At 38.4% G+C, this 26,895-nt stretch overlaps 1 protein-coding gene across 1 annotated transcript in view; it reads right to left on the bottom strand.

The window, feature by feature from the left end:
* The window catches only part of LOC143041836 (glycoprotein-N-acetylgalactosamine 3-beta-galactosyltransferase 1-like), a 32,752-nt gene extending 6,318 nt beyond the window's left edge, over positions 1 to 26,434 (bottom strand). The window contains exons 1-7 of the mRNA XM_076213928.1: positions 26,246 to 26,434; positions 17,342 to 17,455; positions 15,153 to 15,274; positions 14,686 to 14,838; positions 14,319 to 14,457; positions 13,837 to 13,949; positions 11,352 to 11,462 (exon numbers count right to left, since the gene is read on the bottom strand). Coding sequence (XP_076070043.1) covers positions 11,352 to 11,462; positions 13,837 to 13,949; positions 14,319 to 14,457; positions 14,686 to 14,838; positions 15,153 to 15,274; positions 17,342 to 17,448 — 745 coding nt within the window. The 5' untranslated portion in view covers positions 17,449 to 17,455; positions 26,246 to 26,434. The remainder of the gene's footprint in view (positions 1 to 11,351; positions 11,463 to 13,836; positions 13,950 to 14,318; positions 14,458 to 14,685; positions 14,839 to 15,152; positions 15,275 to 17,341; positions 17,456 to 26,245) is intronic.
* Between the last annotated feature and the right edge of the window lie 461 nt (positions 26,435 to 26,895).

Here is a 26,895-nt window from a genome sequence, read left to right as displayed (position 1 = left end):
TGAGACAAAAGGAGAATAAAGTAAGGGCTTTATCAGACAAGAAGAAATGTATAATTATATTAGGAATGGAAGAGAAACACAAACACAGATAGAACCACAAGAATCAAAGAGGAGAATGAAAAAGTAAGCCAATTACTAGAATCAGTTCAGGAAGATGAACCAGGAATTATGAAACAAATCGAAGAGAAATTTAGACTCGGAAAGTATAGCACAGACAAGACCAGACCAATTAAGATTAAATTCAAGTCACAAACAACGGCAGAGAATATCTTATCCAAAACAGGGAAACTAGCAACAAGTGAACAATACAAAAATATATGGATAAAAAGAGAAATGAATAAAGAGGAAAGAGAGGAAGAAAAGCAGAAAAGACTGGAAGCTAAGACAAAAAACGAGAACAGAACGGAGTCAGAGAAAGAGAGATTCTATTGGAGAGTAGTGAACATGAAACTAAGGAAGTTCGACACACAAAAGAAAAACATAAGGGAAACAGAGAACACAATGGAAGTGGCAGAAAACTAAGAGTGTCTTACACAAATATAGATGGATTAATAACAGGATTGAATGAGCTGAATGATTATTTGAAAGAAAAAGAACCGGACATAATGGGAATTGTAGAAACAAAATTAAAAGGCCCACTACCACCCAACAGTGTAGGACATGATGCATACAATTATTGGATTAGAAACAGAGAGAAAAAGCAAGGGGGTGGAGTTATGTTCCTGACTAAGAAGGATATAAATGTGAAAGGTGTCATATATGGAAAGAATACAGTAGAGATGATTATGATAGAAGTGGAAGACAGAGATAAGAAGAGCAGAAAATTTGTGATCAATTATGTGCCTCCGAAAACAGCCTCATGGGAGGAGAGTGAATATAAAAGTATGCTAGAGGACACAAAGATAGCATTAACTAAAATAATGGAAGACGGAGGAAGAATAGTTATGATGGGCGACTTTAATTGCAAAGAAATCTGCTGGGAAGAAATGACAGTAAAGAGTGGTGATGACTCATGGGGAAATGCTCTACTTGAGATGATTACTGACCATTCAATGACACAATGGATACAAGAGTACACGAGGTATAGAAATGAAGAAGAACCATCGAGGCTAGACTTAATAATTACATCTGAACCTAGAATAGTGGACAAGATTGAATATAAAACACCAATAGGTAAAAGTGACCACATATTGATTGAACTGGAACTTAATGAAGAAAAATATATGAAAAGAAATGAACAATATAGAAAAGGAAGAATGATGTATGAAAAAACAAACTTTGATAAAATAAGAGAATTCTTCCAACAAGAAAACTGGGAAGAAATATACAAAGAAGAAACATCAGTGGAAGAGAAATTGAATATTTTGACAAAAATTTACAAAAAAGGAGTGGAAAAGTATGTCCCAAGACAAAAACAAGAAAAAGAATATGTAAAATGCTGGTACAACAAAAGTTGTAGGGAGTTAAAAGACAAAAGAGACAAAGCCTGGACCAGATGGAAAAAACACAGAAGACCTGAAAAATGGAAAATATATACTGGTTATAGAAATGAATATGTACAAAAGTGCAGAGAGAAAAGAGAAAATACAAAAAAGATGTCATAGAAAAATGTAAAGATCAACCAAAATTATTTTACAGATTTGTAAACAATAAACTGAAAAACAAACAAGACTTGGAGAAATTGAGACAAGGAGGAGTTGTATACACTGAGGAAATGGAAATGGCAGAAATTATGAACAAACATTTTAAATCAGTGTTTACAAGGGAAAATATACAACCTGAAGAGATTGAGTGGAAAGAAAAAGTCCCCCCTATGGAAGAAATAGAAGTAACAAAGAATGAAATATTGACACACTTGGGTAATTTTGATGTCAGAAAATCGCATGGGCCAGATGAAATGGCAAACTGGATTCTGAAAGAATGCAGGAATGAACTGGCAGACAAAATACATAGCATAATAAGCAGTTCCTTAAAAGAAGGAAAAGTTCCAGAAGATTGGAAAAAAGCAAATATAGTACCTATATATAAAGGAGGAAATAAAGAAGAACCTACCAACTATAGACCAGTCTCTCTAACAAGTACAATAGCTAAAATTTGTGAAAGAATTATCAAAAGTAGATGGGTAAAATACTTGGAAAAAAACAACGTACTAAATCCAAGGCAATTTGGATTCAGACAAGGACGATCATGCGTCACCAATTTAATATGTTTCTATTCAAGGCTAATAGATATAATACAAGAAAGAGATGGATGGGCTGATTGTGCATTTCTAGACCTAAAAAAAGCTTTTGACAAAGTACCACATAAGAAGCTGCTTAAGAAATTAGAATATGAAGGAGGAATACAAGGTAAATTGCTAAATTGGATGGAAGACTTTTTGCAAGAAAGAAAAATGAGAGTGGTGATAAGAGATCAGCACTCAAAATGGAATGAAGTAATAAGCGGTGTCCCGCAGGGAACAGTTCTGGCCCCAATAATGTTTGCTATATATATTAATGATATGGATGAAGGAATTGAAAGCTATATGAGCTTCTTTGCAGATGATGCAAAATTACTGAAAAGAGTGAAAACTGAAGAAGATTGTGAATCACTACAGAGAGATCTAAATAAAGTACAAGAATGGAGTAGGAAGTGGGAGATGGAGTTCAATACAAAAAAGTGTAGTATAATGGAATTTGGAAAAAGCAAAAACAGAATAACAGGATCATATAATTTGGGAGAAGAAGGAATAAAAAGAGTAGAAAATGAGAAGGACCTGGGAGTCATTGTTATGAATAATATGTCACCTGAGAAACATATAAATAAGATTTTTGGAGAAACCTATAATTTGATAAGAACAATCAAAGTGGCATTTACATACCTGGATGAAGAAATGGTGAGGAAAATCCTAATCACCCTGATAAGACCAAGATTGGAATATGCAGCAACGATATGGTCACCAAGTACAAAAAAATGTATAAAAAACTTGAAAGAATACAAAGAGCAATTACAAAATTGGCACCAACACTCTCAAAACTATCATATGAAGAGAGACTACAAAAACTTAAACTACAGACACTAGAGCAAAGAAGAGAGAGAGGAGATTTGATAGCTATTTACAGAATCATGAAAGGCATAGAAATTACTGATAGAGAGAATCTGATAAAATGGGATGACAGAAATACAAGAGGACACGGAAAGAAAATAAAAAAAGACAGCTATAGAAGAGATTTGAAAAAGAACAGCTTTCCTCACAGAGCAATAGACAGTTGGAACAAGTTAGATGAGAAAGTGGTGTGTGCAAAAACAATACATGAATTTAAAAATATTTTAGATAAAATGAGATATGAAGACGGGACATACGAGCATAGCTCCCCTTCCCGTAAAATATAACTAGGTACAACTAGGTAAACACACACACACACACACACACACACACACACACACACACACACTCCACCGAACGGACGGCGTAGACGTTCTGAAGAAAAAGTGAAATTTTCGTGGATCCCAAAGCAAAGGAAGTACCTATTGTATTTACAGGGTGGGGGGAAATTGCTCGTGGTGTAGTGGGAAAGTGAGGAAAAAGGAGAAGGGGAGGGATTACTGAGGGAAATGGAAGGAAATGAGGAAGGAGAGGACTTGGCCCAGGCAGGCAGACGCCATGTAAACAAAAGAGGTCCCGACCAATTTAGTGACGACGAAATGTCTAACAAAAATGTAAAGATTAGAAACATAGATAAGAACAATTCAATGGAAGGTGAGGATAACAATTTCCAAGGATTTAAAGAGGGGGAGGCGGATACCAACCTCCCCCGACTAGCAAAACTGGAGAAAAGGCTTGAACAAATGACTGAACATTGGGAGATTAGGTTCGGTAAAATGTCAAAACTTCCAGAAAAGGTTGAAAGATTGGAAGAACTAGAGAAGGCGAACAAAAACTTAACTAATGGAATAGAAGAACTAAAAAGACAGTTAAGAGAAGTAAAAGAGGAGAATAAAGAATTAAAAAGGAACAATAAAGACAATAAAGAAACAATAGCAAAAGAGGCACAGGGGTGGAGAAAGATACAGGAAAATAGTAAAGTTGCATTTACTGATATAATTAAACAGCAAATGAAAGAACAAACTGAAGACTCAGTTATCAAAGTGATGAGACAGAAGGAGAATATTGTAAGAGACTTAGCAGACAAAAAGAAATGTATAATTCTATTAGGAATGGAAGAGAAACATAACCCAGATAGAACCTCAAGAATCAAAGAGGAAAATGAAAAAGTAATCAGTTTACTACAATTTGTTCAGGAAGATGAACCAGAAATAATGAAACAAATCGAAGAGAAGTTCAGACTTGGAAAGTATAGTACAGATAAGACTAGACCAATTAAGATTAAATTCAGGTCTCAAACGACGGCTGAGAATATCTTATCCAAAACAGGGAAACTAGCAACAAGTGAACAATATAAAAAGGTATGGATAAAAAGGGAAATGAATAAAAAGGAAAGAGAGGAAGAAAAAGAGAAAAGACTTGAAACTAAGGAAAAAAAACGAGAACAGAACAGTCAGAAAAAGAGAGATTCTATTGGAGAGTAGTGAATATGAAACTAAGGAAATTCGACACACAGGAGAAAAACAAAAGGGAAACAGAGAACACAATGGAAGTGGCAGAAAACTAAGAGTGTCTTACACAAATATAGATGGATTAATAACAGGATTGAATGAGCTGAATGATTATTTGAAGGAAAAAGAACCGGACATAATGGGAATTGTAGAAACAAAATTAAAAGGTCCACTACCACCCAACAGTGTAGGACATGATGCATATAATTATTGGATTAGAAACAGAGAGAAAAAGCAAGGGGGTGGAGTTATGTTTTTGATTAAGAAGGATATAAACGTGAGGTGTGTCACATATGGAAAGAATACAGTAGAGATGATTATGATCGAAGTGGAAGACAGAGATAAGAGGAGCAGAAAGTTTGTGATAAATTATGTGCCTCCGAAAACAGCTTCGTGGGAAGAGAGTGAACATAAAAGTATGTTAGAGGACACAAAGATAACATTAAATAAGATAATGGAAGATGGAGGAAGAATATTTATGATGGGCGACTTTAATTGCAAAGAAATCTTCTGGAAAGAGATGACAGTAAAGGGTGGAGACGGCTCATGGGGAAACGCTCTACTTGAGATGATTACTGACAATACAATGACACAGTGGATACAGGAGAACACTAGGTATAGAAATGAGGAAGAACCATTGAGACTAGACTTAATAATTACATCTGAACCTAGAATAGTGGACAAGATTGAATATAAAACACCAATAAGTAAAAGTGACCACATATTGATTGAACTGGAACTAAATGAAGAAAAATACATGAAAAGAAATGAACAATATAGAAAAGGAAAAATAATGTATAAAAAACAAACTTTGATAAAATAAGAGAATTCTTTCAAAATGAAAACTGGGAAGAAATATACAATGAAGAAACAACAGTGGAAGAGAAATGGAATATTCTGAGAAAAATTTACAAAAAAGGAGTGGAAAAGTATGTCCCAAGACAAAAACAAGAAAAAGAATATGTAAAATGCTGGTACAATAAAAGTTGTAGGGAGTTAAAAGACAAAAGAGACAAAGCCTGGACCAGATGGAAAAAAGACAGTAGGCCTGAAAAATGGAAAATATATACTTGTTATAGAAATAAATATGTACAAACGTGCAGAGAGGAAAAGGGAAAATATGAAAAAGATGTCATAGAAAAGTGGAAAGATCAACCAAAACTATTTTACAGATTTGTAAACAACAAATTGAAAAACAAACAAGACTTGGAGAAAGTAAGACAAGGAGGAGTTGAATACACTGAGGAAATTGAAATGGCGGAAATTATGAACAAGCAGTTTAAATCAGTGTTTACAAGGGAGAACAAACAACCTGAAGAGATTGAATGGAAAGAGAAAGTCCCTCCCATGAAAGAAATAGAAGTAACAAAGAACGAAACATTGAAACACTTGAGTAATCTTGATGTCAGAAAATCGCATGGACCAGATGAAATGGCAAACTGGATTTTGAAAGAATGCAGGAATGAACTGGCAGACAAAATACATAGCATAATAAACAGTTCCTTGAAAGAAGGAAGAGTTCCAGAAGATTGGAAAAAAGCAAATATAGTACCCATATATAAAGGAGGAAATAAAGAAGACTCTACCAACTAAAGACCAGTCTCTCTAACAAGTACAATAGCAAAAATTTGTGAAAGAATTGTCAAAAGTAGATGGGTAAAATATTTAGAAAAAAACAATGTGTTAAATCCAAGGCAATTTGGATTCAGACAAGGACGATCATGCATCACCAATTTAATATGTTTCTATTCAAGGCTAATAGATATAATACAAGAAAGAGATGGATGGGCTGATTGTGCATTTCTAGACCTAAAAAAAGCTTCTGACAAAGTACCACATAAGAAGTTGCTTAAGAAATTAGAAACTGAGGGAGGAATACAGGGCAAACTGCTAAATTGGATGGAAGACTTTTTGCAAGAAAGGAAAATGAGACTAGTGATAAGAGACAAACACTCAAAATGGGATGAAGTAATAAGCGGTGTCCTGCAGGGAACAGTTCTGGGCCCAATAATGTTTGCTATATATATTAATGATATGGATGAAGGAATTGAAAGCTATATGAGCTTCTTTGCAGATGATGCAAAACTACTGAAAAGAGTGAACACGGAAGAAGATTGTGAATCACTACAGAGTGATCTAAATAAATTACAGGAATGGAGTAGGAAGTGGGAGATGGAGTTCAATACAAAAAAGTGTAGTATAATGGAATTTGGAAAAAGCAAAAACAGAATAACAGGAGCATATAATTTGGGAAAAGAAGGAATAAAAAAAGTAGAAAATGAGAAGGACCTGGGAGTCATTGTTATGAATAATATGTCACTTGAGAAACATATAAATAAGATTTTTGGAGAAACTTATAATTTAATAAGAACAATCAAAGTTGCATTTACAAACCTGGATGAAGAAAAGGTGAAGAAAATTCTAATCACCCTGATAAGACCAAGATTGGAATATGCAGCAACGATATGGTCACCAAGTACAAAAAAAATGTATAAAAAAACTTGAAAGAATACAAAGAGCAATTACAAAATTGGCACCAACACTCTCAAAACTATCATATGAAGAGAGAATAGCAAAACTTGAACTACAGACACTAGAGCAAAGAAGAGAGAGAGGAGATTTGATAGCTATTTACAGAATCATGAAAGGCATAGAAATTACTGATAGAGAGAATCTGATAAAATGGGATGATAGAAATACAAGAGGACACGGAAAGAAAATAAAAAAAGACAGCTATAGAAGAGATCTGAAAAAGAACAGCTTTCCTCACAGAGTAATAGACAGTTGGAACAAGTTAGATGAGAAAGTGGTGTGTGCAAAAACAATACATGAATTTAAAAATAGTTTAGATAAAATGAGATATGAAGACGGGACCCCACGAGCATAGCTCCCCTTCCCGTAAAATACAACTAGGTAAATACAACTAGGCAAATACACACACACACACGATCGGCAGAGAAATGGCGACGATTGGAACTCCGGAAAAAACGAAACTTTCGTGGATTTCAAAGACGAGGTAGTACCTGTCTTGTATTTATAGGGAAGAGGAAAGCTTGTGGTGTAGTGGGCAGGTGAAGAAAAAGGAGAAGGGGAGGGATTAGTGAAAAAATGGAAGAAAGTGACGAAGGAGAGGAACGAGCTCCCCCGGACGTCAGATGAAATGTAAACAAAAGGGCTGCAGACGACGCAGGTGAAGTCGGAAATATCAGTAAAGGCATTAAAATTAGAAATATAGATAAGAACAACATAACAGAAAGTGGAGATAATAATTTCCATGGATTTAATGAGGGAGGGATGGCAACCTCCCCCGATTAGCAAGTCTAGAGGAAAAACTAGAGAAAATGAACGAACAGTGGGAGGTTAGGTTCAGTCAACTTACACGGATTACACAAAGAGTTGATAAATTGGAAGAACTAAAGAAGAACCAAAACCTAAATAAAGAAATAGAAGAATTAAAAAGACAATTGAAAAAATTAAAAGATGAGAATGAGGAATTAAAGAATAATAATAAAGAGAATAAAGAGTCCATAACAAAAAAGGTACAGGGTTGGAGAAAAATCCAAGAGAAAAACAAAATTGAATTTAGAGATAAAGTGACACAACATATGAAAGAATAAACTAAGGACACAGTTATTAAAGTGATGAGGGAGAAGGAGAATATAGTAAGAGACTTAGCGGATAAAAAGAAATGTATAATTATATTAGGGATGGAAGAGAAGTATAATCCAAATAGGACTACAAGAGTAAAAGAGGAGAAGGAAAAGGTGAACAACATATTAGAAGTAGTTCAAGAGGAACAAGAAACAGGGAAAGAAATTGAAGAAATATATAGACAAGGGAAATACAATATAGATAAGACCAGACCAATTAAGGTTAAATTCAGGTCACAAACGACAGCAGAGAATATCTTAGCAAAAACAGGGAAACTAGCAAAAAGTGATCAGTATAAATAGGTATGGATAAAAAGAGAAATAAATAAAGAGGAAAGAGAAGGTGAGAAAACAAAAAGACTATAAGCTAAGGAAAAAACGAGAAATGAACAGAGTCAGACAAAGAGAAGTTCTATTGGAGAGCAGTGAATATGAAAGTGAGGAAATGGTTCATAGCAGAGGAAAACGGAAGGGAAACAGAAAATACGATGGAGGTAGCAGAAAATTAAAAGTGTCTTACACAAATATAGAACAGGCCTGAACGAATGAATGATTACCTGAGGGAAAAAGAAGCGGACATAATGGGAATTGTAGAGACAAAATTGAAAGGTTCACTACCACCCAGCATTGTAGGACATAGTGCATATAATAATTGGATTAGAAACAGAGAGGTAAAACAAGAGGGTGGGGTTATGTTCCTGACTAAGATGGATATAAATGTAATGAATGTCACATATGGAAAGAATAGAGTAGAGATGATTATGATGGAAGTGGAGGACAGGGATGGGAAGAGCAGGGATTTTGTAGTAAATTATGTGCCTCCTAAAACGGCTTCATGGGAAGAAAAAGAACAAAAAAATATGTTAGAAGACAAAAGGATAGTACTAAATAAGATAATGAAAGATGGAGGAAGAATAGTTATAATGGGTGACTTTAATTGTAAAGAAATCTGCTGGGAAGAGATGGCAGTGAAGGGTGGAGACGACCTATGGTGAAATGTGATACTTCATGTGGTTATAGAACATACAATGACGTAATAGATAGAAGAGAATACTAGGTATAGAAATGAGGAAGAACCATCGAGACTGAACCTAACAATCACATCAGAACCCGAAATAGTGGACAACATTGAATATAAGACACCAATAAGTAAAAGTGACCACATATTGATTGAACTGGAACTAAATGAGGAAAAATACACGGAAAAAACGAACAATATAGAAAGGGAAGATTGATGTATGGAAAACAAATTTTGATAAAATAAGAGAATTCTTTCAAAAAGCAGACTGGGAAAGGATACACAAGGAGGAAACAACAGTAGAAGAGAAATGGAATATTTTGACAAAAATTTATAAAGGAGTGGAAAAGTATGTTCCAAGACAAAAACAAGAAAAAGGATATGTAAAGTGTTGGTACAACAAAAGATGTAGGGAGTTAAAAGACAAAAGGAATAAAGCTTGGATAAAATGGAAGAAAGACAAAAGACCTGAAAAATGGAAAATATATACTAGTTATAGAAATCAATATGTACAAGTGCGCAGAGAAGAAAAGAGAAAATACGAAAAAGATGTCATAGAAAAATGTAAAGATCAACCAAAACTATTTTACAGATTTGTAAACAACAAACTGAAAAACCAACAAGAATTAGAAAAACTGCGACAAGGAGAGGAGTTTAATACACAGAGGAAATAGAAATGGCAGAAATTATGAACAAGCATTTTAAATCGGTGTTTACGAGGGAGAACATACAACCTAGAGATATCGAGTGGGAGAAAGTCCCCCCTATGAAAGAGATAGAAGTAACAAGGAATGAAATAATGAATCACTTGAGTAATCTCGATGTCAGACAAAGGACGACAAATACACGACTTCACAAATAACAGACAAAATCCCACTCAACCAGACAGTATCATATACAAAATCCCCTGCTCGGGATGCAACCTTGCCTATTATGGTGAAACATACAGGGGATTAAACAAAAGCATACATGAACACATGACCGACATCCGTCACCACCGCACAACAAACGCGTGGGTAAACTACATACACGATTAACAACATTTACCTCAATGGAACCAAGCAAACATTTTACATGAAAATCTAAACAAACCACAAAGAAAGACTCTAGAAGCAATATACATAAACACCAACGATTGCATCAACAACAGAACAGGGGACATCAAGATTGCAAAACATGCCGCCAAATACGCCATGAGACAAATGTCCACACACAATAAAGAAACAAATACATCCACCCGCCTCACACCTGACCCCACATGACCACCTAGCCTAGCAACACACGGAATCCCACCCCGCGACCCTCATTAATCACAACAACTGCCCTACAAATACCTATGCATTCATTCCCTGTAAATATTACCTCTGAAGAAGCCTCAAAGGCGATACCGGTCAGGAATAGTCTCTTGTTCTCAATCGTGTCTTTCCATTCTTACCATTCATAAATCTGTCATGATGTCACAGTACATATACATATACATATATATACATATACATATATATATACATATATATATACATATATATATACATATATATATATATACATATATATATATGTATATATATATATGGTGCTCTTGTTACTCACAACAACACTCGACACATGCCCAAATCATTCATTGAAATTGCATGGACAGGACCACTATTAATCTGAATGTCATTAGCAATTCTTTGAATGATAAGCTATTGATTTTTCATGATCAAACTGCACACTTGATCAATGACACTTGGGTTTTGGCTTGCTGGCAGCTCACGGGAATTCTGATCATTGTTAATTGAAGTTATGCCATCTTTAAACCTCCATGGCATCATTATTACATCCCTGTGAATATTTTTAGTCTGAGTATCCCCAAGCTTTTTGGCAAAACTTGATGAGCTAACACTGTTCAATGTGTTGCATCATCATAGATAAAAGTGTGCCACACAACGATGCACACCGGCTGTGTGAAAGTAGCTTCAAAGTTGTCACATCCACAACAGGGCCCAAGAGCCATGAATACAGTTAGGTAAATACATAGAAAGATATGAGTACTCATTCACAGAGACATATAATGTATTCAAGTTTCTAAGATGTAAAATAGTTACCCATTTCGACATCTTCTGCTCCGTGTTCATCTGGTCGACATACTGAGGAGTTGGTCATGGCCTCTGTAACAAACTTTTTGAGAGCACTTCTACTTAAAATGTATCCAGCACCTGCAAAGCACCAAAAAACATTATATTTTTTTTTTACAGAAACATTCAAAAACTGAATCCCCTGAATAAAAACAGAAATACAACCTATTAATATCTACTTAACCCATTCAGTCTAATGAAAATAGCTTAGTATTTTTCTAGCTTCCTGCTAACAAGTTACTTTATTCATCTATGTAACCATTACACGGTTAAGATTATTTTTCACAGAGAACAGAAAACTTGAGTAATTCTCTTAACTGTCACAAACAAATCTTATTCAGCTGCCGGGTACCCTACAGTACACTCGCCAGGTTCCATATCTTTATCCCCATCTGTCAAACTTAGATTTAAATAAATCTACGATTTTTCCGTTGGTGAATCTGTATAGAAAGTTATGGTTTTGATATGCCTCTGATACCTTGTCTTTTTAACATTTGTATGACCTTTTGTCACTCTCCCATCCCAAACAAAGATATTTTCCTTCATCACATCTGTAAATCTATTTCATTGTTCAGAATACAGCAGTTATGTTACCATACTTTATATCGGAAGCGTAGTGATCTCCCATTCCCTTAGTTGGTTGTTCGAATCCCGCACTTCACTCCGATTAATTACCTGCCCCAACAGTCCCTGAAGTGTATAATCAATAGGGCAAAGGTGACGGTTTCGGTGATAGCTACTTGGCGCCTCCTGGCGTAGGTTCCTCACTTAATTTTTTTCTTATATATATATTTTTTTTGATGACACGGCTGTGGCCAAGTCAACGTCACCTCGCCACGTTTAAGACTACTGCACCAGTACAAAACTGGATTGGTAACCAATTCCAACTGACCCAGACCATATTGAGGACACAAAACACTTTGCACTCGCACGACAGAGGCGCAAGGTTGTCGATTAAGGAGTTCTGTTAAACTACAGTCCATAACAGCAAGCGCTGTTAACCCATTCAACTCCGATGACAAGATGTCTTGTCATTTGGTCAAATAAAACAAAAAATCATAATAAAACAACAAAATGTTTGATGATCAAACAGCACCAGAAAAATATGACGTCATCAGTCCTCCTCGAGGAGGACTGATGACGTCATATTTTTCTGGTGCTGTTTGATCATCAAACATTTTGTTGTTTTATTATGATTTTTTGTTTTATTTGACCAAATGACAAGACATCTTGTCATCGGAGTTGAATGGGTTAAGGTGGCGGTACACAAGGCATTTCTTGCTAGCATGCCATTTTCTCTTGCTACTTCGTTTAAGTAGAAACGTTTTTGGTTACGATCTTTTGTTTTTCAAACTTCCAAATGTCAAATTGGTCTAGCGTCATATAATGAAAAGCTGAATGACAAACTAAGAGAAGTTAAATCTATACGAATGTTAGACACAATGTTGAGATGTTCTTATGGAAGTCAAGAATTGTTTCTACTCAAACGAGGTAACTAATGTAAGTAGCATGGTAGCCTAGTGTGCCGCCACCTTTAGACTACAGTCCATAACAGCAGTTCATAAAACACTACCCTACTCTTACCCTATCCAGACAACAACGCAAAATCTCCTCAGTGAGTGACTCGAGGTGAACTGGTGGTGGCCGTGGCCGATGACTTTGTGGGTCTCGGGGTCTCCTGCATCAAGGCAGACTCCGGGCCACATACCGATTGACTGGTGCTGCCAAGATGCAACACGGAATATTGGTACAAACAATGCTGTAGGTACCATGACGAACTCATGAGGAAATGGTTCTGAGTTCGATTCCCAGGATCCACTGCGGGCTATGTCACATTGGTTTCCGACAGCTCTGGCCAGGCGGGGAGGCGACTCAAACATCGGCCTAAACAGCGGCTCGTCGCAATTGGCAAAGCTTGTCCTACCAGGGGTTTCTCACTTCCCACTTCAAGGTAGTGGGATGGTGATTTTTTTTTAAGAGTACACATATATCAAATAACTCTTTAGGTGTGGCTACTTGATTTTCTTATCACATCTGATCCAAGGTGTTTTTTTCTGGCTTCTGCAGGATTATTTCATTAAGAAAAAATGTAGCGTCAAAATACTGCTCACATGGGGAAATGCTGTTGTTCATTTGGTAGAGAGGCGGAGGGGCTGCTGATCAAATCACTGGTTCAAATCTCGCTCTGATTAGCCGAGTTTTCAGGTGCCTTGAGTCATTCGAGAATACCCACATACTGTTGCTCGTACACTTTAACTTCCCTAGTGGCTTTGTGCCTGCATAAGTGCAATGAACTTGATGGCCCCTACAGGGTGTGACTACAAACAAAAGTATCCCGACCTAGTGAATACTTCTGGGAAGGCAATGATTGTGTGTTTCATAGATTGTATTACTAGAAATAGTCTGTGCTGATAGTCATTTAAAACTTCATGAAAAAGGAAATGGAATATCATACCTCCACTCATGTATCCTTCCTTCACATATGGCTTGGCGCGACAACCAAACCAGATGCTCTCATTTGGATTGTAGGCACTTAACATGTAGCGCAAGTTTTCAAGGACGACATAGCTGCAAATAGTATACATTATTATATGATAGGATTATTGAGTTATAAAATATGATAAGATACTACAATTATATATGAGCCAAAGGTCGTTACCCCATTATAAGGAGGAGGATTGAGTCAATGCACAATCCCTCATAAAAAAAAAAAAAAATCAGCCGCTCCCACCATCAAGTATTGGTTCCAAACCTACACAAAAATAGTATTCACAAAAAAGTATATAATTTCATTTGTTGTCAGACATCATTTCAGTAAAACAAAGATCATCTAGCTTGTTATGGTCCAGAAAGTGTTTCCTGTCCCTGTCGCTATGATTTGCCAGTGTAACCAGGGCATTTTTTTTCAACTGTACATGAAAAAAATATATTACTTACGTATCATCGTCAGCTTTCATAAACCAATCTCCTTCATCGATGAGCTTGTCATGGGCATACTTAAAAGCTCCTTTGGTTTTTCCCCACAAGAAATCCCTGCCTTCACTGATATTCAGCTTCACGATCCCAAGGCTGGGATCTGTTAAAGAAAAGTCATAATCTAAAAATTGCACTCTTTGGGATAAAATATGACGTCAAGTGAAAGAACTAATATTGATTCTTTTTACCATTCACTTCTTTTTGGCTTTGAATAATGAGAAAATGTCACTCTTATTTGTATATAGAATCACGAACTCTGGAAACAATGTCCAAATGAGAAAAATGTCAGATCCCAACAGTTGCAGGAAATGGGTCTCTGGTTCCTTACCGTCTTCGGAACTAATGAAGACGAGCTTGGTGCATCTCTTGCCCCAAGTAGCTATGATGTCTTTGACTCTGGTATTGTGGTTTTTAGGTTGTGTCATGACCCAGCACACAACACGAACCTTCTCCTTCAACTGATCTGCAATCTTACTTTCTCCTGGCAATGGATTTAAAATATAAATTTGAAGACTATTCGTCAGAAGAAGAAAAGAAAAAAAATACTGGTAATGTTTTGTGTTTTTATATAGAGACAAATGACAAGAACGCACCCATCTCTTCACCTAAACTGGCCTATATGTTTATTTTGTCTACCACCTGGCAATTTCATTTAGTTGAGAGGAAGTACCTCTTAGTATTAATTAACAAGGGTAGGAACAAATCTCTGGCTAATGCAAGACAATTTCTTTTGGCTGTGTGGCACATCTATTGCCCTGATGCCCTCAGGATCGTTTCCTTACGAGTCTGACTCACCTGCATGATGTGCTTCGTGTTGGGAATGCATCGGGACCGGTACCTTTGGCCTAGGGAAGTCATCAAGTTCGTCGAGTTCGTCGAGCTCGTCATGACTGTGAAGATGAAGGCTGCCATGCAATCTGTCAAGAGGTTCAAATGAACCCAGAGTCATGGAATAATGGTAGACAACTAACATTCCCAAGGCATTTCAGTGGATGGTAGAAAAATTTATGCTGTTGTCTTAATGAAATACTAATTGAGATTTATGATAACACCAATAGTATTAACAAGAACAATAATAAGGGAGTCATGCTTGCCACGTGCATGTGTAAAGGAACTTACCAAGCATGTGTATATATGTATGTATGTACTACTGTGGCGCCTCGTTTACACGGGGCAAGCTGAGAAGAAAGTCAAGTGTGCAAGTTATTTGAATTGGAGAGGTAACCGAGCAAGTACATGTTCACACAGGCCACTTGTGCCCCTCCCCCCAACGGAGCCAAGACAAGAATTTAGGGGGCCAATGACCAGCTTTTTCTTCTAATTAATCATTTGTAGTCTAGTGATGTAAATTGAGCATATCACAAAAATCTATCAAACATAAGATAATTATGATTGTCAATTTTTGGAGCAATCTTCTCTCTAATACAATTTTTGTTAAATTGGATAGCCGCTGACGTTCTGTGTAACTGATCGCTCAAAATTGCTCAATGTGGAACAGAAGTTTCCAGTATTCATCTGGGTATTAGTAGCTGCAGTTTTCGTAGTCTCCTATCTTTTCTTCAGGTGGGTGGGAATAGTAAATACTCTAATAATCTGAGTTTATATTTCTTAAGTTGAGTGACCTCACCGAGTGTGGTTTGTGATCTGATGTCCGTAATTGATGTGACCAGACTGTTACTATGGGGTTCTTGTTCATTTTTTGGAGGGAAGTATTAATTGATTCTGTGCTTAAAAGTGGTCTGATTTTTTTTTTTCGATTAAAACAGCTACTGCTATTTGTGGTCTGTGGTGATAATTTCTTTGGTAAATGATGGAAGTATCAATTCTCAAATCTGCTGCTTGTGGTCTTTTGTCATGTTGTGTTGTGTATTGAGCAAAAATCCCACCGTTGTAACGGTGGTAGTAGTCTTTTTTTCTAGAGAAGTTCTGGTGATTCCAATGTAAGTATTTTGAAGAGATGCACAATTCTCTGTCTGACGTGTGTTTATACACTACATTGTTTTCACGATGTTCTCTGGTGTTAGCTGTATTGTTCCTCATAATGAGTGACGTGGTTTTATTTGGTTTGTAAAAGCAGACCAAGTTTATTCTAATAAAGTGGGCTGAGGTAACTCCGTTATTAACTATTCTGCGAATAGCCTTTTCCTTCTTTGCTGAAGAAAAGGCGAGAGACCTCGGAATCTGCAGATACATTGAACAATGAGGAAAAAACTCTTCCGCAATTTTGAACGATCACCTACACAGATCGTCAGAACGTCAGCGATTATCCAATTTAACAAAGAATGTCAATTTTGTTATAAAGTAAAGGTTTTCTCTTCGCCAACATTTTATTACTACCATTTCTTTTTTCTTTTCACATTTTTAGCGGAGTGGGATTTTGGGGGGACGGTGAAAAGGAGCCACATGAATGTTGATATTCATGAAAGGGGGAGAATGGAGCTAAAAGGGTTGAGAGCCACTGCCACGGTCTGACGGCTCGTCGAACGCGGTTCGACAGACACGTGTTTAAAGTGATGTTTGAACGTGTGAACGGGGTATTTGGGGTTTAACCAACGTGTTCGACAACCAAATACCCCGTTCACACGTTCACACATCACTTTAAACACGTGTCTGTCGAACCGCGTTCGACGAACCGCGTTCGACGAACCGCGTTCGACGAACCGTTTGACCGTGTAAACCCCCTGTTAGGGTCGATACGCAGTTCTTAAACTCGCAATGGTTTCGTAGGACTCCTGGCTGCACGTCACATCTTTGAGAATGCACGTACCAAAAACAAGTTTATCAAAAGAAACACCATGTGAGGAGGGAACCTTTATTAGTATGACGTTTCACTTGTCCCAGCCTTATCAAGTACATTATTAAACTGCAGCAAGCGAAACGGCGTACTAATAAAGGCTCCGTCATTACGTGGTGTTTCTGTTGATTGACTTGTCGGCAGCTGCCAATTACATACAAAATCAGTAGATCTCGCGCTGTCCATGTACCTGTGGCGGCGAATGGAGCGGTCCACCATGTAAGTGAAGAAAAAGGACAGGGGGGCGACACAGATGATCAAGATCACCAGAAACAAGATGTTGCGCCATCGAGCCATTGGGCTTCTGCAAGAAAAAAAAAAAAAATCATTAAATACGAAGACGACACACATGCATAACAAAATTCAATTGATTGGAAAAGTTACAAAACAAGTACCTGTCTGGCATTTGATAAAAATTCCTACTCAAAACATTATACAAGTTTATATTCGGACACAAACAAGAATGGTCGTGTTCTTGTAGTTCAGCACATAAAATGTTATCAACCTATCTCAGTGAAGTTATTCACAAGTGCCATGGTTTCGTACACTTAACATGACTGCTGCAAGACTATTTTGTTCATCAGAGAGACAAAGAAGTTAAATGGTCAATGAATCACTCTTTGCTACCGTAGCACTGAACTTGACTTTAAATATGTGCACATTTAAAAAATGTGCTTTTTTTATGACAGACTATTCCATTTCAAGGGTATTTTTAGAGGAATTCTAACAAAGACATAAAACGGTCTGGGAAGAGTTTTACAACCAGAACCCTAAAGTTTGAGTCTTTTAAAGTGCGTGGATACGGTACAGATGAGAGTAAAAGGGAAGAGATAGGCAGTAAATCTGTGAAAAGAAAGATGGATATGTTGGCATTGAGTGAAACTATGTTGAAAGGGACGGGCGAGTTTGAGTTTGGAAGTGTAGTTGGGAGGGTGTCATAATTGAAGAGAGGACGAGGGAGAGAAGGGATGGCTTTGCTAGTAAGTGAAGAGGTAAGCGTGTAATGGAGTGGAAGGAGAATTCTTCAAGGTTAATGTGGATGAAGGTGAAACTGAGAAGGGATATGTATACATACATATATATATACATATATATATATATATATATATATATATATATATATATATATATATATATATAATGATGGATGTGGAGAAAGAAATGAGGAAATAATAAGATAATTTTTTGCTGACGTTTTGACCTTACAGTGTCTTTATCAAAACTTTGATAAAGACACTGTGAGGTCGAAACGTCAGCGTTAAATTCTCCTATTATTTCCTCATTTCTTTCTCCACCATCATTCATAATCTGTCAGTTTTTTATTCAACACATACACACACACACACACACACACACACACACACACACACACACACACACACACACACACACACACACACACACACACACACACACACACACACACACACACACACACACACACACACACACACACACACACACACATATATATATATGTATATATATATATATATATATATGTATATACATATGTATATGCAGAGTCCACTAGGAAGAGGAAAACACGTGTATTTTTCTTCTTCCTAGTGGACTCTGCATATTTGTGATTCACGTGTGTCTTGTGAAATTTGTGCATATGTATGTATATATATAAATGTTGCGGCTGGCCCTGGTCTTGATTTGTTTTGTCTTCCTGTATTTCGTCTGGCACGGGCAGTGGACGGGGAACAGGGATGGCTCTTTATCCACAAGGAGCTAAGGTAAGTGGAGGCAAATGAGTGGTGGATCGGGGATGGATCGGTGTTGGCTAGAAACATCGAGGCTAAAACCCTAACCACAGATGGCGGCTGACTGATGAACATGTGTCATTCGGGCTTCGTGAAAGCCTCTTGACTGAAGGGACTTCATGATTAAAACGAGGGCCAATACGCCCATAACTCGAGGCCAGGCACAAATAAATCATGTGGAGGTGATTCACGTGTACATGCGCATATGCAGGCATACACAATTACCCATAGGCACACATGCACACACACACACACACACACACACACACACACACACACACACACACACACACACACACACACACACCACACACACACACACACATATTATATATATATATATATATATATATATATGTGTGTGTGTGTGTGTGTGTGTGTGTGTGTGTGTGTGTGTGTGTGTGTCTGTGTGTGTGAGTGTATGTATATGTGTATATTACGTAGGTTCTTGTAGGAATGATAACAGTAAATAAGAATAAATATTAATCTATAAAACTCCCTAAATCCAAATTGCCTCTAGTACCTCGTTACAAAACCGTCAATTATTTCGCCCGACACAGGTAATGGAAAACGTGATTATATGGATAGATTTCTGTCATTTATTTCAAGCAGTGACATGAACCAGGGATTTGAGCCAAAAAGACACTTCAGAGGTCCGCTTCCCTTCCCCTCTTACGACTCGTTACATTTATTACATGACAAACAGCTGCAAGCCTCAATGACTTGGACGCATGGTGCCGGTCAGCGAGTTCCCTCTCTTCCTCCTTTTCCAATTTGTTCTCTCCCTCTCTTCCTTCGTCCTACTTCGACGACTTGCTCACTTAAGACGTTATCACACTGGGCTGTTTTTCCTTCGACTGTTGGAGCTGGTTTGCACCCCACAGCTTTCGGGGAGGATTGTGATGTGCTGGAGGAAAATAGTCTTCCTTCAGCATGTCAGATGACATTCTATATATTTCTGTAAAAAAAAAAAATAATAGTTTGCCATTGGGACCTAACGGCGGAAAAAGTTATAGAGGTGGTCTGTACCGCCGATTAATCGGAGATTGGAGGTAAAATAGTCCAGTGTGTGATAATCACTTTATTACCTCCATCCATCCTTGAGGTGCACAGCGAGTGAGTATTCTGAGGAAGAGGAGTTGTTCATGATCCATCACCTCCTCGGGGCTGTAGGTGTCTTTTTTTTTTTTTTACTTGCGGGTCTGGTACCCGCTTAGGCCTCAACCTTGTCGGTGGTCCGGGATTGTTCCTACATGAACGCAGGAGACGGTCTCCACGGTATGATGCCACTCTTGTAGTGACAAAGTGGCGATACCCGGAGGAAACTGGTGTATCACACACACTGTCATTTCCAAGTCACCTTAGGTCCTGAGGTGTACAGCGGTCTGGGGCCATTACTCAGAGTGGGATGCTTTTCCTAACCTCTGCGTCGTGGCGAGGGTTCGAACCGACGCCACAGCGGGCCCCCGACCATCACCCGAGGGAAGCCTCAACCCCTCACCGTGGTGCCCAGCCACGGCAGTAACCTCCCGAGTAGACAACTTAAGCTCACGGGCCCGGGCAAGGATCGATCTGCCGACCCCATGATTACAAGGCCAGTACGCTAACACTGTACTAGCCAGAAGGCTAGAGGTGTTGCTTGGCAGCCAAGCCTCGGGGTATCGGTGGTTAGGGTGAGTTGGGGGTGATTCAAGTTCTGGAGCCTACCTGCCTGTCTTCTTGTACTATGCGGAGGAATCTGCCTTTCTCTTGGGCAGGATTTTCAGGACACCAGTGAATAGCAAAGCATCGAAATAGAATGGAATGGAGAGGGAATGGTATGGGAACTTGGGAATGGAAAAGAATTACGTTAGGGGAATGGAAAAGGATCCTAATTTCTTGGAATGGAATGTAGTGATTTAGTGATTCGGTTTGCTAAATCTACTTCTACCGAGTGACTTATGCAATGGCCTAGGATGCCCTGCAAAAAATCCTGCTGGCGATGCAAGTGTTGTAAGATAATTGAAAGCAAGAGTCCTTTAGATGTCCAGCGTGCACACGCGCGCACGCACGCACATGCTGTGACGGTGAACTCTAACATTATCAGTCAACTCTCAAGGGATTCTCCAATGTGCTTGGGACCACGTCTCCCAAAGGACGTGTCATTGTCTCCACTGACCAAGAAACCAGGCCTTTCGGGCAACGCCCAACACCTGGCGAGACAATAGACTTCTCTAACCGGCTCTACCAACCTTCCCCGATCAGCGTATGGCACCACTTGTAAATAATGTGTAAATTATTATTCTGGCAACTCCCGAGATTTCCTCGGAGGTTGCTTCATGTTTGTACAGAGAGAAGGCTGAAACATTAAAACAAAGAAAACCTCTCCAAGTTTATCTTACCGAACCAATACGTAAATGTAGATCAACACTAAAAATCTACACAAAAAAGAGAACTCTCGAAGGTTCTTTATTGACAACACCAGGTTCTTGTTATGCTGTTCTGATCCATTCTTTTCTCACCATTTGTTGTTCATAACTTGCGCGCGGGTTCGCGCAAATGGAGCCAGACAATCGCTGACAACTACCTGTTTTTCGATGGTCAATATCGTACAATTACCAAATTATACCAATAGTTTTTATTTATTATTCCAGTATTATGCTGAGTTGATCTGGAATGGAAGATGGAATGGAAGACACTTGGGATGGAATGGAAGCGAGACGGAAGGTTTTTGATCCAGGCGGAAAAAAAAAATGTAATTGAGAATGAGAAATAAATTAACTTCCATTCCTTTTCATAGCATACTACTCTGCCAGCGAGGAAGCCCCCCCCCCCCAGAGTGGGCAGGAAGGGGTAGGGGTGCCCAGTTGTGGGCAGAGGGTTTCTGGGGAAGTGCCCACCCTCCCGCCCGGCGTCGACAACCATCTGTCAAGGCATCTTCGTCGGAACTCTGTGTTGATTTTGTGTCAAATGTATTACGCGTACGGAGTGAGCACTGGTGACGTGCGTGCATACGTGCGTGCGAACCTCCCCTCCCCACCCCACCTACACCCCCGCATCGCAAAGGCACACACACTTGTCACACTCTGAAAACGGCTGCGCAGCATCAACAACAACAAAAACAGGAGGAAGAGGATGACGACGAGGAGGAGCAGGAGGAAGAGGATGGGGAGTAGGGAGAATGTCTTGGAAAATATTCATTGAATGGAATCTTCTGTACACACTTGCTTTACTTGTTTATGATAGGTGGCACGTCGTTAAACAACGCCACCAATGACGACGACGACAACGACTACGAACAGCAGTAGCATTACATCTGTCGATGCCGATGACACCACTCAGGGAGAACACTTGGGACATAAAAACAAGTGTTTCGTCGCCTCCCTGGTGGTCGTTGTCGTTACGTGTCTTCTACAGGATATACGAGCGTTCATCACCTGTGCGGCAACTGTGTTCTGTTTCTGCTTAGAACAGCGTTTCATAATCTGGTGTGCTAACACCTACTGGAGGTGCTGGGAAGTGTTGAATACGTGGCAGTGCTTCACTTCACTTTCCTTTATCCTTTTAGTAATAAAATGTTAACCAGGGTTTGGGGCTGCTAGATTGCCTTCTAGACCTGACTACTACAGGGATGCCTTTAGAGTCGGAAAAGGATAAGAAACGCTGGCTTAGAAGAAGGAAAATCTCGTACCTTTCTTTTATCTTGTTCTCGTGGCGGACGATGCTGTTTTTCAGTCAAGGGAAAATCGCTTCCACTATGCCAAAGTACAGAATGTTTATATTTATCCGTTATCATTATCAACAAGCACTGACGAGGTTTTGGGGGACACAGGTAGCTTTGGTTTGAGCAAACACTTGTTGACATCCGTCTAAAAAAATTACATTCGAAGATAAGGGAACGTGTATCCTGTGGTACAGTACAGCACAGCTGGGGCAAAAAATTAATGATACACACACACACACACACACACACACACACACACACACACACACACACACACACACACACACACACACACACACACACACACACACACACACACAAACACACAAACACACAAACACACATACACATCCACACACACATACACACACACACACACACACACACACACACACACACACACACACACACACACACACACACACACACACACACACACACACACACACACACACACACATATATATATATATATATATATATATATATATATATATATATATATATATATATATATATATAATATATATATATATATATATATATATGTGGGAGTAATCATGAAGAAGGATAAACTAACGAAGTGTATATCTCTTCTTCATTAGTTTATTCTTCCTAATAGTTAATTACACATTTGTGAACACGTTTATAGTGTTATCGCGTATATACTATATATATATATATATGTATATATATATATATATATATATATATATATATATATAATATGACAAAATCACTGGAGAAATCATAACGAAATGACACTAAGATCTTTCGTATATTACATCATGAGATTAAATACTTCAAAAGTATAAGTGAGATTAATTTTTTATACACATTCCACAGAAATTACGGTTCCTGGGAGAGGCTGAGACGTAAACCCGACCATAATCCCCCATGTTTTCATGTTGCAAAGGATTACAAAGGAAGAACATGCCGACAACAGACCTTTTGGTCCATAACTAGATAAATGAACAAAATAAATAAATAGAGGAATCTGTTTCATGATCAACTCGGTTAATAAATTTGTTATATTTAAATTGCCCCTAGATTGAACGAACAATTGTCTTACAGATTCCCGAAACCAGACCACGATTCTGTAAGATTTCTTTCAAGGTGATCATTGTGGTTTTCAAAAGTGGCTTGATGTTTGTGTCGCGAGTCACATCTTTTAAGTTCTTTTCCGGTTTAACCGATGTAAAACATATCACAAGTTTTACAATGGACTTTGTAAATCACTCGTGCACCGCCTTTGTGACTAATTTTTTTCATGAGAGATTTTTGAACAGTGTTATAATATTTCAATAGTTACTTGTATATTAAGTCTCTTAAGAATGTCCATTTCTTTGATAAAGGCTAGAAGACGGGTTGCAAAATATTCTTTGTAAATATTTCCTAACAGGAGATTGAGGATTACCCATCGCCAAACCAAAAATTTGGGTGTAATGTTTTCCTTCGAATGAAAAAGATGAATCGACTACACACAACCTAATGAGTTGAATATTGATAAGAAAAGGAATAACATTAATACTAACCCCTATAATATTATGTAAGAATACTAACACTTCTTGTACAGGGACTTGAGTGAATAAGGAACGAACATCGTAGCTAACAAGTCGATAAGGTAATATTGAAAGATTTAAGTTTATGAACTAGGTCTACACTATTCTTGACAAAAAAATCAGAAATAGTGACAACAAATAGTGACAACAAATGGGGAGAGGGTAGTGACCAGGCATTTAGGAAGTTTGCAAGGCGTAGCTCCTATTGAACTTATGATTGATCTGATGAGATGGTCCGGTTTATGTAGGATGTAGAAGGATTTTGTACTGCAAATTATTTAAGTCTTCTCTATTTCTAACCAAACTTCTAAGTTATTGGTGAAAAGTTTTGCTTAATTTTTCTGTGGGGGTCTTTCGTAAGTTGACAATATGTAGCAGGATCTTGAAGAAGATCGATCTTTTTTCCTGGTAATCGTTTTTTGTCTGTAATAAATATAGCAAGACGTTTGTCATCCGAATGTTTTGATTTCTTGAAAATTAAACTGTACACTGTCACTGTACACTAATGTCACTATTTTCACTAGACTGTTTTTCCATTTGGCACAAAGATTTCTTAACTTATACTGGGTTTATTACTTTCCCATAAGAAAAAGTTAACTTATATCCTGAAGCACAAAAAGTATCACGATGACAAATGAACAACACGTTCAGGGTTCGCATATTTGTTCCAAAAACTGTTTTCAATTAATCTTTGCAATTTTCGTTCATGAGGATTTTGCCTGAAGTGAGTGGCTTCAGTAAGTCGTAAGTGACACTTAGAGAACACTATTTGCTGTGGGTCTGGTGTAAATACGTTGATCAGGAATTGCTTCTTCTTATGAATTTTGATGACGTTTCTTCCTTTGTGTCTGTGTGTGATTCGTCATGATCTTGGATCACGTGTTGGATTCGTGATCGACAACTATCCCACGAGAGTTGGAGTGCCGGGTCGTAGTCCAGCGATGTTGAAATAATTTCAGCACTGGGCGGGAATCGATCTCGGACCGTTGGGTTAGCTGTTGCGAACGGTACCACTGCACCGTCGAGCCGTTTGTATGAGTGTGTGTGTGTGGAGGGGGGTTGGTGGGATTTCTGAGAAAGACAAGGATGTCCCAACGTGTACTCAAAAGGTTGAGTAGGGTAAGGTTCGTTTCGCACGTATCGACTTATCACCGTGCAGTCCACGACACGACGTCGTACTCTCAAATAACCATGGGTGTCTAACACGTCACGACCACCTGTGAAAGCGTCCATATATACCAATGGCTACTTGAGAGCACGACGTCGTGTCGTGGACGGCGCACGGCGAAAAGTCGATACGTGTGAAATGAATTGGAATATGAAGATGGGCAAGCCTCTGCGGAAGTCTGGATCAGAGTTCACATTGAATCCACAATCGTCAGGCGAGAGGGAGAATTGTGAATGTTGGCAAAAACGGTGGAAATTATTGTTACTGCTTACACAAAGATGACTATGGATCACTGAAATCAGATTGGAGTGATGATGCGAGGAAATGATGTTCCATTTGCCAAGAAAGTCGGAAGGACCTTTTGTATTTCTAACGATTTAGAAAAGCAATTTGGGAGAGCGATTGTGAGATAGTTATCTGGGGAAGTTCTATATTTTTTTCTAATAATTTAGAAAAAAAGATTATGAGAGTGAATGGGAGATAGTTTTTTAGGGAAGATCTATATTTCCCTCGTTTGAGAAAATTGGGGTGGGCGACTTTGCTGAACAAGTGGAGTGCAATATGACTGCGTATCGACTTTTCGCCGTGCGCCGTCCACGACACGATGTCGTGTTCTCAAATGACCATAGGATTCTGTGGACGCTTTCATACGTGGTTGTGACGTGTGAAGGCATCCATAGACACTCATGGTTATTTGAGAGTACGACGTCGTGTCGTGGACGGCCCACGACGAAAAAACGATACGTGTGAAATGGGCCTTACGCGGTCGGCACGAGTTTGTGGTGCTTCTCTGAAGAAAGGATACCCCCCCTTCCTCCTGGTTGATAACTCCTGTTGTACACCACAACATAAGTAAGGACATAGGTATACACACACACGGTTGAAAACGCACCTTAAGCTGAGACAAATCTGAACTCAAAAAATATTGAGCATTTAGTTGCTTCGTCTTGCTGCAAGTCACTGAGAACCTACACACATACAAGGGAACGATCAGGTAGGCGGACGAATGGACGGGCAGGGAGCACGGCACTGGTGCCACTTCCGCGCTCTGCTCCGTGCTCTGCTCAAATGTGCTTCATGGCGAAGATGCCTTTTCGTTATTTTGGTGGTTGGCTGTGTGAGACGTCGGTCATCGCACATCTGGTAACCACTCGTTGGCACCTGTACTGAGATACTTAATCTATTCATATATATATATATATATATATATATATATATATATATATATATATATATATATATATATATATATATATTGACTTGTTTATCTGTTTGCTACATTGTTTCTGACCCAGGGCAGTGGGCGGGATACAGTGATGATCCGTCATCCATGAGGAGCTAAGATGAGAGGAGTAGGTATGCGTCTTTGACTTTGGCTACCTCCTTTATAAGGGAGAAAAATATTTTTATACACACACACACACACACACACACACACACACACACACACACACACACACACACACACACACACTTCAGCGAATGGACGGCTTGGATGACGTTCTGAAGAAAACTGAAGTCTGTGGATCCCAACGCAAAGAG

The sequence above is a fragment of the Oratosquilla oratoria genome, chromosome 32 (genome assembly GCF_046742065.1).
Source record: "Oratosquilla oratoria isolate Oo_2021 chromosome 32, ASM4674206v1, whole genome shotgun sequence".
In the NCBI taxonomy this organism is placed as follows: domain Eukaryota; kingdom Metazoa; phylum Arthropoda; class Malacostraca; order Stomatopoda; family Squillidae; genus Oratosquilla; species Oratosquilla oratoria.
The sequence above is the reverse complement of the archived record's forward strand: the minus strand, read 5'-3'. Positions and strand labels throughout refer to the sequence as shown.